General features: G+C 45.5%; 1 protein-coding gene across 1 annotated transcript in view; it reads left to right on the top strand.

The window, feature by feature from the left end:
* UBXN1 (UBX domain protein 1) overlaps positions 1-12,283 on the top strand; it is an 88,421-nt gene extending 76,138 nt beyond the window's left edge. Inside the window, exon 10 of the mRNA XM_078660483.1 lies at positions 11,823-12,283. Within this exon, the coding sequence (XP_078516609.1) occupies positions 11,823-11,863 (41 nt within the window). The 3' untranslated portion in view covers positions 11,864-12,283. The remainder of the gene's footprint in view (positions 1-11,822) is intronic.
* Positions 12,284-14,471: the final 2,188 nt, after the last annotated feature.

Here is a 14,471-nt window from a genome sequence, read left to right as displayed (position 1 = left end):
AGAAGGTTGTATGACCGATTTTTCCTGATTGAGGGTGAGACCCAAGCAATCGAAAAGCTCTAAACAGGCATTGGAAGACCTGGACGCGTCTTCTAAGAATGGAGCCTTGATAAGCCAGTCATTCAGATACGGAAAGACTTGGTGATGGCGCTGTCTGAGATATGCCACCACCGGGGTACGACATTTCATGAATATGCGCGGTGCAGACTTGAGCCCGAAGGGCAGAACGCGAAATTGCAAGTGTCTGCCCGCTACTGCAAATCGCAAGTATCTTTTTGTAATTCCTGTGAATTGGGATATGGAAGTAAGCGTCCTGTAGGTCTAGGGACGCCCTAAAATCCTGCTCTTACAGTAGTTGCAAGACCTCCTGGATCGTTACCATGCGAAACAACTGCTTTTTAGGAATTTGTTCAGGGCCCTGAGGTCCAAGATTGGTGTCCACTTCTTGTGGTGTTTTTTTTTTTTGGATCAAAAAGAAGCGGGAATAAAACTCTTTTTCCTTCTGAGATGGAGGTACTCTCTTTATTGCTCCTTTTTGCAGCATAATCGAGATCTCTCGTAGAAGCAGCCGTAGATTTTTGTTATTTCCGCTGTCCTTTACCTTGAAAGGACGAATTCCCAAAAGAGGATTGCTTGTTTTGCTGTTGTTGGTGCTGTTGGTATTGCGGTCTACTCTGGCCTGAAGAGCAGGAAGACTTGTATTGATAATTTCCTCTGTAGGAAGACTGTCCTCTTCCCCTATTTCTACTAAAGGACTGGTTCTTATTCTGAAGAGTGCCCAAAGCTCTCTGTGTCTGCTTCGTCAATTTTTTGTGCCAAATAGTAACTGGCTATCATATGGCATGTCCAAAATCTTTGTTTGCACCGCAGGACTGAAAGAGGATGCCTTTAGCCATCCTTGGAGCCGCAAGACTGCTGCTCCAGCCAACTGGCGGGACCCTGTCATAGCGATATCCATCGCGCAGTCTATAGTTTCTGACGCTGATGCTTCACCATCTAGCAGAATCCTTTTACTTCCTCTTTGGATGAATCTGGCAATTCCGACAGGTATGGGGCTATGTGTGCCCACAATTGTCTATTATAGCGTCCCAAGAGCGCTAGGGTATTCGCGGCCTTTACCGTCATTGCCGACATTGAGGAAAACCTGTTCCCAATGTTGTCCACTCTTCTTCCCTCCTTATCAGGAGGAAGCGACAAAGGGGCCGAAGGATTCCTGGAGGTCTTCTGGGCCGCCTGTGTCACCACGGAGTCCGGCTTAGGATTCCTGTTAAACACGCCGGTGCTGTATCTGGCGCTCTATACTTCTTATCCAACTGAGGGATCACTGGTGATACAAAGGAGGGGTTCTGCATGACCTTTACCCCTTCTGACTATAGGTAATCGATAATCGGTATTGACCTTACTGCCTTCTTGAGAGGTTCTTTGAATTCATACAAGAAGCAGACCTGTTCTTGAGAGATCATTGAGATCTTAAAACATTGAGCAGCCCTCTCTACCACATTATAAGAGATTCCAGAATTATCGGAATTTCCCTCGTCGACGAGCACGTCGAAGAGATCGCTGTCATAGACTATGCTGTCGTAGACGAGCAGTCATAGACGAGGCCGTCGTAGACGACGCCATAGACGATCCGTCATAGACGAGGCCATCCTCGACGACGCCGTCGTAGAGGAGCCATCGTAGAGGAGCCATCGTAGATAAGGCCATCTTAGACGAGGCCATTGTAGACGAGGCCCTCGTCGAAGCCGTAGAAAGGCTGTCGTAGACGAGCCATCGAAGACGAGCCCTCATAGATGAGGCCATCGTAGACGAGGCCTTCGTAGACGAGGCCATCGTCGACGCCGTAGTCAGGCCGTCGTAGACAAGCAGTCATAGACGAGGCCGTCGTCGACGAGGCCATCGTAGAAGAGGCCATCGTCGACGCCTTAAACAGGCCGGCGTAGACGAGGAGTCATAGACGAGCCATCGTAAACAAACCATCGTAGACGAGTCCATCGTAGACGAGGCCATCGTAGATGAGTCCATCGTAGATGAGGCCATCGTCGACGCCGTAAACAGGCCGTCGTAGACGAGCAGCCATAGACTAGGTCGTCGTCGTCGACGAGCCGCCGTAGACGAGCCGTCGTAGAGGCTGTAATAGGCAATGATGATGGCTTCTTCATCGACGATCCTGTTGACGATGTTGGCTTTTTAGTCTTTACCTCAGGAGTTAGAAGACGCCTTCCTGAAGGGTCCTATGACCAGAGGAGGTGATTTTGACGACTCCGAAGTCGTCTTTTTCACATGATTTTTCTCCAAAAGCAAGTCCTTTACTCTCCTTATTCACAGAGTGAGGAGATTTTGAAGAACTGCGCCCAGAAGACCCATGAGGGGTCTTTTTGAGGGCCTTCTCAGGACGTTCCCCTGAGGAATGAGTTTGAGGAGATTTTCTTCTCTTTTGAGATCTCCTAGATGTTGAGGTCAACGCCTCATCACTTTCATTGGAGAAAATAAAAAACCTCCTTTCTGGTCTTAGAGTTTGACACCATATTAAAAGTCGCCCTTCACGACCTCTCAAAAAACTTACTTGAGAAAGTGCGACATACCTTGCAGTCTTTCCTTATCAGACCTTCTTTAAAGAATGTATTTGAAGATAATCCATAGTAGAAAAGAATCCTTGACAACAAAGTTATTTATTAAAGTGCAAAAACACAGATTCTGAGCAGAGCTCAGAGGAGACTCCCTTAGCACAACGTGCGGTAGAAAACCTGAGGGACTGAGGCTCCTGACAGGAAGGTTCTAGAGGGAGGTGGCAGCTGATTGGCTCTTATCTATAGTTTGGTCCTTTTTACAAAAGGACATGGATATGTTACTAAGGTGAGGCCTCTAGGCCTACTATTCTCTATGTATGTCTATAGGACATTACTTTTCTATGTCCCGTAAACTCCCGTCTCGACGACAGGGAAATGATTCAGGCATGTGAATCTATGAAAGACACCCATAATACTGGATAAACACAGTGTTTTGTGAGAGAGTTTGTTTTCTTTGCCCTGAACATATGCATCCATACCAGTCAGTCCCTTTCTTGGGGTTCTGGAGACAGTCTGATTACTTGGCAATATTCTGAGTGAGCGCTGTCATACTCAATGTACAGACAGTGCTAAATTTTTAAAGTGGAATAGTAATTTTGTATTTATAGGTAAGTAAAACAATACAGAAAAAAATTGGAGGTATTTCTGGGACTCCAATTCGGCCCCAAACATTTTTATAGCATTATAGGCTCGAGATTTTCAGTAACGCTGGCTGCATGATCAGTACTAGTCTTCTTGACTGTTTGGCTCGACTATTAGAACCTCTGGTTTTCTATTGTCTTTTCCTGCAGTGGTCCCAGGTAGTCTTTGAGGTTCCAGTGAATGGATCAACGGTGCCATTCAAAAATGATTGTGTCTGCTTCCTGTTTCAATGGCTCCCAGCTCTGAGTAGAACTGAGTAACTTAGTTTACTGAAGCCCAGCGGCAGAGTGTGCGGTTATAATAGGACAGAATTTTTTTTTAAAGTTTCTAAACCCCAAAAACTCACTTTCAAAACAACAATGTCCCCACTCAGGTAAATGGTGCCGTTCAAGGTTTCTTCATGGTCTCTACTTCCAGATGAGCTTCCATGCCAGGGAGCACAGACTTCCTGTTCAAAAGCTAGGCAAGGCCCAACTGGCTTACACAGTTCTTTCATCTGGAACAAACGTAGCAGTGGATCACCACCTTTGGGCATGTCCCACCAGGCTCACTGTCTGACAGCGCACACCGCCCAACAAGGTGGCATAGTGCAGATCTTAAAAACACAGCCTAAACCGTCAGAATAGTCTTCAATTTTCTCTTGAAGATAGTCTGAGGCAGAGAGACGTATGTTAAGAGGTAAGGAGCACCAGAAAGTTGGGTCCAGAACCAAAAAGCAAAGACCTCTTCAGTTAAGGAGACTGACCTTAAGCACCTTCAGGAGAACTTGTGGGTTAAGAGCGGGAGGGGCACATTTCAGTGACTGGAAAGTTTGGGGCCAGCTGTCACAAGCTCTTGAAAGACGAGCAAACAGACTTAAAACCAGCACAACCCACTATTGGAAGCCGTTGTAATGAATGGTGCCCAGTTGAGACATGATCTTTAGTGGCTAGGGCAAATATAGGAAGCACAGCAATGTTTTGTGTTCTTGCAGCCTCGGACGCAGTCATTTAGGAAGGCCGAAATAAAATGTGTTACAATTGTCACAGTTAATAAATGTGGCTCCCACCACAAGGGAATGTTTTCAAAAATGGAGAGTAAGAAGATAGTAAAAAAGCCTTTAACAAAGAGGTTGACTTGCTGGGCAAGAAATGCATCCGGCGTCGAGACAGAAAATAAGATTCTTCCCTTCTTCAATCAGAGGAATCCAGAAGCCGAAATTTTAGGGGGTTCAGGGCTCTCAGTGCAGATCTGCCTAAAACTTCAAAAATAACCTTTGCTTTGAAGTTGTTCAGCTGTAAGGCTTTTTCTGTCATCCAGGATTAAAAGCTGGTCAGCATCTGTTGAAGGTCCCCGATGGGAGACCTATCGGGATAGAATCTTGCATATTTCTGGGTCTTGTGAAGGATCGGACAGGAAGCTGACAACAATTATATAGTGTAGTTCGCTGTGTGAAAGGCCACACGGCGCTTCAGAAGCACAAGTAATTAGGCGGCTCCCTCTGAGATGGAAGAATGGTGTCTACCCAGAAACCTAAAAAGACAATTTTTTAGTACTAATGTAAAATCAGATTGAATAGGGGACAACAAATGTTTTTAGTGTCTAGAAAGGCTTGCAACTGCTGAATGGTACCCTGGGGTGTGGAATTTAAAAAAAAAGTATTTGTCAGTGGGACATAAACCTTTACAAACGTACTTGCCCTGTAAAGAAGTTCACTTGTCACTGTACTCTATAAATCAATTAGCTCCGCTACCATACAGAAATTGCTAGGATTAGTCTTTTGTTTTATTGGAACTGCAATTAAAACGAATGCTTTGCAACAGTTTTAAATTAAAACTTGATTTTTTTTAAATGGGAAAATATATCGGAGAGAAATTTGAAGTGGACTTGATTGCGACGTGGTTCATTTTAGAACATATATTTACTTTTTAAAATGATACTTTATAATCCCAGGGATCTATCGATTAAAGACTGGGCGGAGAAGTCCGCCCCTTTCACGGAGGTTTTCGCACTCTGCGCTCCGCGGTACCTGCATACAGCTAGATTCATGAAAGACCCGTTTTGCGAGTCTATAATAGCGATTCATAAGGAATCGCTATTACAGACTCGCAAAACGGGATTCATGTAGGAATCGCAATATTTATTGCGATTCCCACTGATTCCTTATTTGCGATTAGCTAATTGCTAATCGCAAATAAGGAATAACTCCCCATGCATTCCTATGGGCCTTTGAATAACTCCCCATGCATTCCTATGGGCCTAAAGGCCCATAGGAATGCATGGGGAGTTATTCCTTATTTGCGATTAGCAATTAGCTAATCGCAAATAAGATTGCGATTTCAAGGGTGCCAGGGTGTCCAAAGGACACCCTGTAGCACCCCTGAAATGTAAATTTACACAGGTGTTGCGCACACACATGTCCAAAGGACATGTGTGTGTGTAACATGCAATTGAGAAAAATGCACTAAAGTGCTTTTTTCTATTTTTTCGCTATTTACCACGAAGTCAGACTTCGTGGTAAATAGCGACCAAAAATAGCGAATTCGCAATGTAGAAATGGTTAATGAATTGCATTTAAGGAATCTCAAATAGAGATTCCTTAAATGCATTTCCTCGCAAATGTGCGAATTCTTTATTAGCGAATTTTGCATTTGGGATTATGAATCCCAAATGCAAAAATTGCACTCGCAAAGGGCCAGATTCTCAGAATCTGGCCCTTTTCGAGCGCAATTGAGCTTGATGAATCTAGCTGATAGTTCCCAAAACTTTTTCTCGCTCGCACTCGTCAATGGTAAGTTGGCGAGAGCGAGGGAAGAAAACCCAACTCTAGACTACTTCCCTGCAAGATTTCTCAAGGCGTGTGGTCGCTACCACTCGCATTGACACACCTTCTGTTCGCGTTGAGGACACTGCCGCTCGAGAAGCACTTCTATTCGGGAGGAAGAAAGAAGCAGCGCCCTCTTGCACTGTGTGAGATGCCGTTCGTGCTGATTTTACAACGCGGGACAAACACCCGGCACTGAAAATCAGTGCGAAGGGCGTGAGGTAACCCACTCCGCCTCTCGTGGCACTCCATGTACCTTAATCAGAACTCTGCGAACTCTGCCCAGGCTTATTATTGATATAGAGCTCGTAGTGCAGGTAGGGCATCTGTTTCACTATGATTGAAATCCAGCAACTAAAGGATACACACCAACAAATGCAATAGGTGCATTGACCCACTCAGTACTACGATTAGAACTGGTGACCATGAGGTTAGCTCAAAACTCTGCAGCAGGTGCATTAGCCCACAGAGCTTCCTCACTAGAATTAGAGTATGTAACCTGAATGGTGCTCACGGTTCTCTTAAGTAGATACATTTACAGATAAATGCACATGTTTAAGTGATGCTAAGAATTCTTTACCGTGTTTCTGATTGTGCTCAAACTCCCAGGTCAAATTGCAAGTGTCAATAGGGGAAGTGCTGCGGTACTATTTTATTATGCCGTCCGGATGTGCTGTCACTGTGTGCTATAAAATGAAATCCACTGGCTCGATTGAAGACCAAGGATCACACAATAAGTCGCAGATAGAGATGTTCCTTCCTGCGTACGGTGTAGCACAGAAGCAGATGCACCACCGTCTGGTTATTGTGCAGTACAGAAGCTGAAGTAATTGCCTGCCTCCAGTGCATACTGTGCAGTAATGAAGCAGATGTCACCGCCTTCATATATCATACTGTGCTGCATAGAAGCAGATGTTACCGGCTGCGTACTGTGCAGCGGAGAGACAGATGCCTCACTTACTTTTTATTGTGCAGTACAGACGTAGAGGTCATCGCCTGCCTTCAGCGCATACTGTGCAGCACAGAAGCTGATGTCAGCGCCTGCATACTGCAGTACAGAAGCGGATGTGTTGCGCCCGAATAGAGAATACTGTGCAGCATAAAAGCAGATGTCACCCACAGCATACTGTGCAGCATAGAGGCAAATATCACTGGCAGCATAGAAGCAGATGTTACCGGCTGCATACTGTGCAGCGCAGTAGCGGATGCACCACTGCCTGCTTACTGTGCTGTACAGAACTATAAGTAATTTCCTGCCTCCAGAGCATACTGTGCAGCACAGAAGCCGGTGTCGCTGCCTGCATACTGCAGTACAGAAGCAGATGTGTCACTGCCGGCATAAAGCATACTGTGCAGCATAGAAGCACATATGTTACCCGCTGCATACTGTGTTGCGCAGAAGCAAACCAGCAGACAGAACATGGATCTCAACAATTAGTAATTACCCATTAAACTAACTTGGAGCAACTGGAACCAATGACCTGCAGGTTGCAAACAAGACTCTTACCCTCAATGGTTCTTTGGTCTGCATTCTGCCCTATTGTTTTCGCCTTGTTTTTGCTGATATCTTTTCTTTTTTTTCTTTTAATTAATTTCAATTTGATCTATCCGTTATTTTTCTGCCATCAGAGTCTCATTTCTTATGGCCTGTCCCTTCTTGCTGTGTGTGTTTTAGCCAGCTTTCTTTCCTGTCTTCTGTTTTTATTTCTGGCACGGGTGCTGGTAAAGTGGCGAGTGCAGCAGAATCCTCTCCATGGAGGACCAGAGTTTGAAGCTCGAAAGAGTTCTATACAAAGTTCAAAACCCTGGTCAGTAACCTGGCCTAAGGAACCCACTCATCCTATAGATAACACATTAACCCTGTAGAAAACACACACCCTGTAGAGACGGGCATGTCTCCAGAAAGGGCATGCTTACAGAGTGCAGATGTCCCCTGCAGGCACACCATTAAGACCTGCTCAGGTAGCTGGTTGATTAGAAACAATACAGAGGCTGGCTTAATGGGAATAGCGAGAAAAATGCTGGAAAGATTGGGGCAGGGGATGAGTAGCTCAGCATTATAAAAGGAGAAGAGGGGTGTGTGCTGCAGCTTCATCATGGACCAAAGAAGGGTGAGGGCTTCTGTGGTATCAGAGGACAGGATCATGGGAGATGTGCCATGAAGGCAGTTGCTGGGAACAGCAGGTTGATGCTTTCCAAAGGGCAGAGGTTGTACTGGACTGTCAGACGAAGACCGCAGCTTGGAGAGCGAAGGAGGTTCCACAAAGCATTGTAAATGTGGCCTGACGTGCCTTCTGCTGAGGAGTTACTGCTGGTGCAGACACTAGGTAGAGCTCTGGGCCAAGCCAGGCAGTTTCAACCCTGCAGCAGTGTGACCCACTCTAGTTACCTTTGGTCTGGGAGAGGCTGTAGAAGTGTCTCAATGGATGTAGGGGTGAGTGTGTGACTGTAAGTGATTCTGTGCCTGTTAGAGTAGGTGTCTACGTCGGTGCATGAGTGCCTGAGAGAATGTCTGAGTGGGTTTGTGAGTGAGTGTGTGAGTCTCTGAGTGGGTCTGTAAATGAGTGCATAAGTTTCTCAGGGGTTCTGTCACTGACTGCATCAGTTAGTGAGTGGATATGTAAAAATGTCAAGGTATTTGTAGAGCGCACTGCCACCAAGCGGTTTCCTGGCGCTATTACTCATACCGCTGTGGAACCCTTCCTGGCTTTCCCTGTGAAGTGTCCACTCCTGGGCACCCTCAGGGTGAAGCCAGGCATCCTAGCGCTGTTGGGGCCGGTGTGGAGGTTAAGCAAGCTATTGCCCAGAGTTGCAGCGTGGGGCCCATGATTAGAATAGGCACCGAGGCGAGAATTGTCAGGTCTGAGGAAATTGAGCCCAAGACCCGCCCAGGCGGGAATTGAACCTTGGTCCTGAGCCAGAACTCTGCATCAGGGTCTGCCGCTCTAACCATTGAGCCACACTCACTGCATGAGTCTGAGTGGATCTGTGACTGGGTGCATGGGTATTTGAGTGGGTGCAGCACCAGATTTTGATCTTATTACACTGTGCTTAGTCTCTGGTCTTACATCTGCTTGGTCTCCAGTTTTGTTTTCCCCTCCATAGTACTGTTTTACGTCTCTCCTGTTTTATGTTAGATGTGGACGAATTAAACTGGAACATGAGATTTGGCATATTGGTTAGGTTGTTTTTAGTAAGCCACATGTAGGAATGTAACGAGTTGTAGACTCCTGAAAGGAAGTTAGTCATGCTTTTTATTTTGCTGTACCTTATTCTCACAGTAGACTGGAAAAAAAATCTCGTTGTTTACACTGTGCTATTATTCTTGGCCCACTGCATCTGTCTGCTGTGAAAGTACGTTGTCAGAGCTCTACGTCTAGTTGTCCTTCGAACAAAGAAGACTTAAAATCTTCTTGCTCCCAGAGAAATCCACCTGGCTTGGGCGTTGGGAGATGTATATTCCACACCCCCGGTACATTTGTCAGGAAGTAGCAGGTGTGTGCAATCGTTGGACATCTTGGTAGCGAAGAATTTGAAAGAGGTGACAAGGCCTATCTCCAAGGAGTTGGGAACAGATGCTTCCGAGATAGACTCTCAATAGAGAACTCACTGAAGTAAATAAGCTGCCATGCTGCCTTGGCTGGTGTAATGCAGATCTGAAGGCTTTAAGGCAAGGGAGAGTGAAACCACCTGGTCAAAAGAAGTGAGTTTTAAGACAGAATAAAACAGACCAAAGGTTTGCAGGTGGACATGCCACTTGACACGAAGGCTCAGGAGCAGTCGTGGCCAATAACTGATGATTCTTGGTGCTTTTATTCTTAGAAAGTTATCTAAGCTATTGCGTGAGTACTTGGCGGGTGTAAGCATGGATAAATAGTGGCAGCTTCTAAGGCGGATGCAAACAGTTTGAACTTGCTTTTTCAGCCGCCAGAAAGACCTTTTTGTATGTCTTACTTAATGCTTGTTATCCTACTGAGTTACAAAGGCATGTGTTTTATGGCACTTGGACACCAACCATATTTTTTGTTTTAAACTTTTGAAATTGGGTACAAACTAGAATGCTTTCTGTAATTCTGTCTGGGTTTTGCCAACAGCTGTGTGCTTCTCGGTAACAAGATTTCATGCTGTGATACAAACGGGAGAATGAAAGTATGCGGCGTGAAGAAGCTTTTAAACTTTTTTGGAACCGAATATATTGGGGTTGCTCTGACGTTCCTACATAGTCAAGGAGGGCAAGTGCTTCTGAGTTTGACTTTTTCCAGAATTGACAGGCTTGGTGTGATGTAAATGGTTTGTTCAAAGTGAAGGAAAGGACATGGTTAGATCAAAGTAATGGACACTATAGGCTCAACCCAGATAGTCCATCTCGTCGTACCAAAAACAGTTTTACCAGTTGTATGCTGGACACCCGCTCCTTTGAGGCTTTTCTTAAAACACCTGACCCTGAGATTGTTATGACTGATGTGAAACACTGCTCTCAACTAAAACATTATGCACAGTATGCAGAATCATTAGAATATAAAATCCAGCAACGATATATTTGTTTTACCTTGGATCAGAGGGTCCGACGTTGTATCATTCTATTGCAGCTAGGGATTTTACTATTATAAGTTTTCACATCTAAATGGCACACCTGTGAAAATCCTACCAGCACTTGTGACTTGTGTGATAGAGGAGTGCAAGACTTACCACATGTACTGTTTGAACGTCCAAATCTGGCACTGATCGGGGCCTGACGTCGGTATTTAAACCCTATCCATATCAGATACAAAGTAATCGCAGTACAAGGGCTTACATTGCTTTTTGATTTACCACCTGATGAATTTGTCTGTTATAACTTGTATGCATTTTTAAAAAGTTTTTCAAAACTGTATTGATGTAGTTATATTTTCACGGTTTTAACAGAATGTATCTTTTATAATTTTGTTGACCTCAGCAGAGGACTAAATGAAATAAAAAGTTTGAATCGCCTTTGAGTGGTGCTTGCCGACCTGTCTGCTTACCCTTGTCAAGAGACTACAGCGACTTAAAATAATTGGGACTGTCTCTTACTGGAGACAGGATCACCAAAACATCACTGCTGAGAACACAGAGGGAGCGCCAGAAACTTTGCCAGGGTCCTAGTTGTTTGGTTTGTGGGTTTGGGAGTAATACACCTTTAGGGCAACATTTTAATTTGGCCATTAAGTTATTACGTTTACTATGCTATTTATTGGCCTATCTTGACTCCTTATATTCCAAACATGTTACCAAAGGTTGATCTGGGACCAAATTTTTGTTCGTAGTCCCTTCATATGTAAGCCTTGTCAAATTTTCAGGCACTTGCGAGAGTTTAGTTACCACTACAGCCAAAGGCCGGAGCACTCTTGAGTATTCCCCAAAGCCACTCTGACGTACACACTGTAGGATAACATTTGGCAGAGCATCAGTATTCTCTGAAATCTAGTTCCTATTTTTAAGATGCTGTAATATTGTTTGTGGCCATATCTCATCCCTATGTATCGAGGCATATTTCCCCTTTCTAAGAATCAATAAGCCTGATGTTGCAACCACCTGATGTATCCCTTCTCTGCCTCTTATGATTGCAAACAGAAAGAATAAGTATTCATGTAGGAAGCATTTTCTTGTGGGACAAGGCAAAGAGAAGCCCATTGACTCCTGTAGCTACCGAGGGATTGTGTAGTTAGGCTATCATTCTGGTCTATCAAGTTTGTGTGGTTAGCCTCCTAACATTGCGGTCTCTTAAATGTGTGTGGTTAGGTTGCTGCTATTCCTGTTGCTTAAATTTGTGTTTTATCTTACCACAGGTTTGGTGCCTTCAGCAGTACTGATTGTTGCCAAAAAATAGCGTTGCACCGTCCATTTCCCTCACAGGGACTTTGGGAGAACATGCATCATCACCACCATTTACTGGGATGGCCAGTGCTGTACCCCCAATCTGGAAACAACATCTCAACGTGAGGCTGCCAGTGCTGAGATGAAGCATTACTGATGCCATGACACATTCTCTGTGTGAACTGAGGCAGCCTTGGACACTGGAGCAGGAGGGACTGGAAAGGATGCAGGGTCTCTTGAGCATCACTTTGTTTTTAGAGATACCTCAGATCTGTCTGACGCTCACATTTCTTACAAACTCTTCCTTTGATTATTAGGAGTTCACTTTATTTGCCTTTGAGGTTTTGAGAATTTTGTTTTAAGGTCCCGGCCTGGATAGGACATGCGCTGCTGGGTAAATAAAGAAAAAAAAGAGCCCCTTTGTTGACATTTATTGCTGACTGTTTATTTTCCTACCTTGAATTTTGGCCATTGTAATATGTCTCCCATGGTTCTGACTGTGGGGTGCTTTGTAGGTCTGATAATCTCTTGTTTTTGGTGGGATTGGGGTGCTTCGGTTGGCTGTGGCTGCTAAGATGTTCAATGAGATAGCACATCTGGGTTTATTTCTAGCAGTGCTTGCTCTGAATTTCCAGTGTGATGAAAGTGGAAAACTGAAAGCTAGCTCTCCATATAAATCAGTCTGTTGTATCACATTTTTTAAACGTCCTACCTTTCACAAGGTGCTGAAGGGTTTTAGCTTAGTGTGACACATTACTTATTAGGTTGTGCTTTGTTGGAAAGGTGTGGTTCTGTAGCCTTAACACCTGAAAACCAGAACGCTGAGAAAGCCCGCGCATCACAGCCTCTTGCTGCGACCTGCACAATTTAATTCTATTTTTAAAAGCCCCCGTTTTGCTCATCTTGTTTTAATTAAATTTTTACCTTTTGCCTTGATTTTAATAAGGCCACTCGCTGACTCGCACTGCTGCCACCTTACCCCCACTCTAATCTGTACATCACCGCGTTTCTTCGCGGGTCCCTGCCCATTGCCTCGTTGTGGTGGCCATCTTGGGAGGGGGGACACTGCCGGCGGCGCGGTTAGCGCGATAGTCTTCAGCGCTAGGCGTGTATAAAGGCAGGCGCCTTTCAGGTGAGTTCCCTTAACACCTGAAAACCAGAACGCTGAGAAAGCCCGCGCATCACAGCCTCTTGCTGCGACCTGCACAATTTAATTCTATTTTTAAAAGCCCCGTTTTGCTCATCTTGTTTTAATTTAATTTTTACCTTTTGCCTTGATTTTAATAAGGCCACTCGCTGACTCGCACTGCTGCCACCTTACCCCCACTCTAATCTGTACATCACCGCGTTTCTTCGCGGGTCCCTGCCCATTGCCTCGTTGTGGTGGCCATCTTGGGAGGGGGGACACTGCCGGCGGCGCGGTTAGCGCGATAGTCTTCAGCGCTAGGCGTGTATAAAGGCAGGCGCCTTTCAGGTGAGTTCCCTTAACACCTGAAAACCAGAACGCTGAGAAAGCCCGCGCATCACAGCCTCTTGCTGCGACCTGCACAATTTAATTCTATTTTTAAAAGCCCCGTTTTGCTCATCTTGTTTTAATTTAATTTTTACCTTTTGCCTTGATTTTAATAAGGCCACTCGCTGACTCGCACTGCTGCCACCTTACCCCCACTCTAATCTGTACATCACCGCGTTTCTTCGCGGGTCCCTGCCCATTGCCTCGTTGTGGTGGCCATCTTGGGAGGGGGGACACTGCCGGCGGCGCGGTTAGCGCGATAGTCTTCAGCGCTAGGCGTGTATAAAGACAGCCATGCCGACGCGCAGCGTCATCACGCAGCGTCATCACCGGAATATCGCCGGAGTTTCGCCAGAGTTAAGCCCGTCTGGGCCCGTCCGGACCCAGACGGGCCGAGGGCACATCACTCTGCTCAATTTAGTTGGCTCCTCGTCCACCTCCACCTCCGTCAGGTATTCGGGGGAGTACTTGTTCTCGTTGCGTGCGCCGAAACATCCTAGCTGTTGCTATTATTGGACTGAGGGAACGCCATTTAAACAATGCCCTATGTGTCGCCCTCATAACATCCCTACGAATCGGAATTCTCTTACTATGGCGTTGCTTAACTGCAGGTCATTGCCCTGTCACGCTACGGAGGTTAACTCCCTCCTTTTGGACTATAGCCTGGATGCTCTGTTTTTGACGGAAACGTGGTTGGCCGCGTGTTCCGGCCCTGATATTGTCAAAGCTCTCCCTCCAGGATACCTTATTTATCATCTTGATAGGCCGGATGGGAGAGGGGGCGGAGTTGCCATTGTGTATAGAGACAAATTTGTATGCAAAGCGGTAGATTGTGACATTAACAACTCTGAAGGCTGCCAATTCTCCTTGGGCATTTCTTCCACTGTTTCCATCTCCGGCCTCCTTGTGTACCGGCCCCCCGCTAAGTTGGGGAATTTTGTAGAGTCCCTTATTGAGGCGGTAATTCCATTGGCTGCCGCCTCCTCCAACTTTGTTATACTTGGGGACTTTAATTTACATTTTGAAGACCCCAATGATGGAGTTGCAAGAGACCTACAAAGTCTTCTTGGTGCACTGGACTTGCATCTTACTAATATCGGAGTTACGC

Source organism: Lissotriton helveticus, chromosome 9 (genome assembly GCF_964261635.1).
Source record: "Lissotriton helveticus chromosome 9, aLisHel1.1, whole genome shotgun sequence".
In the NCBI taxonomy this organism is placed as follows: Eukaryota; Metazoa; Chordata; class Amphibia; order Caudata; family Salamandridae; genus Lissotriton; species Lissotriton helveticus.
The sequence above is the reverse complement of the archived record's forward strand: the minus strand, read 5'-3'. Positions and strand labels throughout refer to the sequence as shown.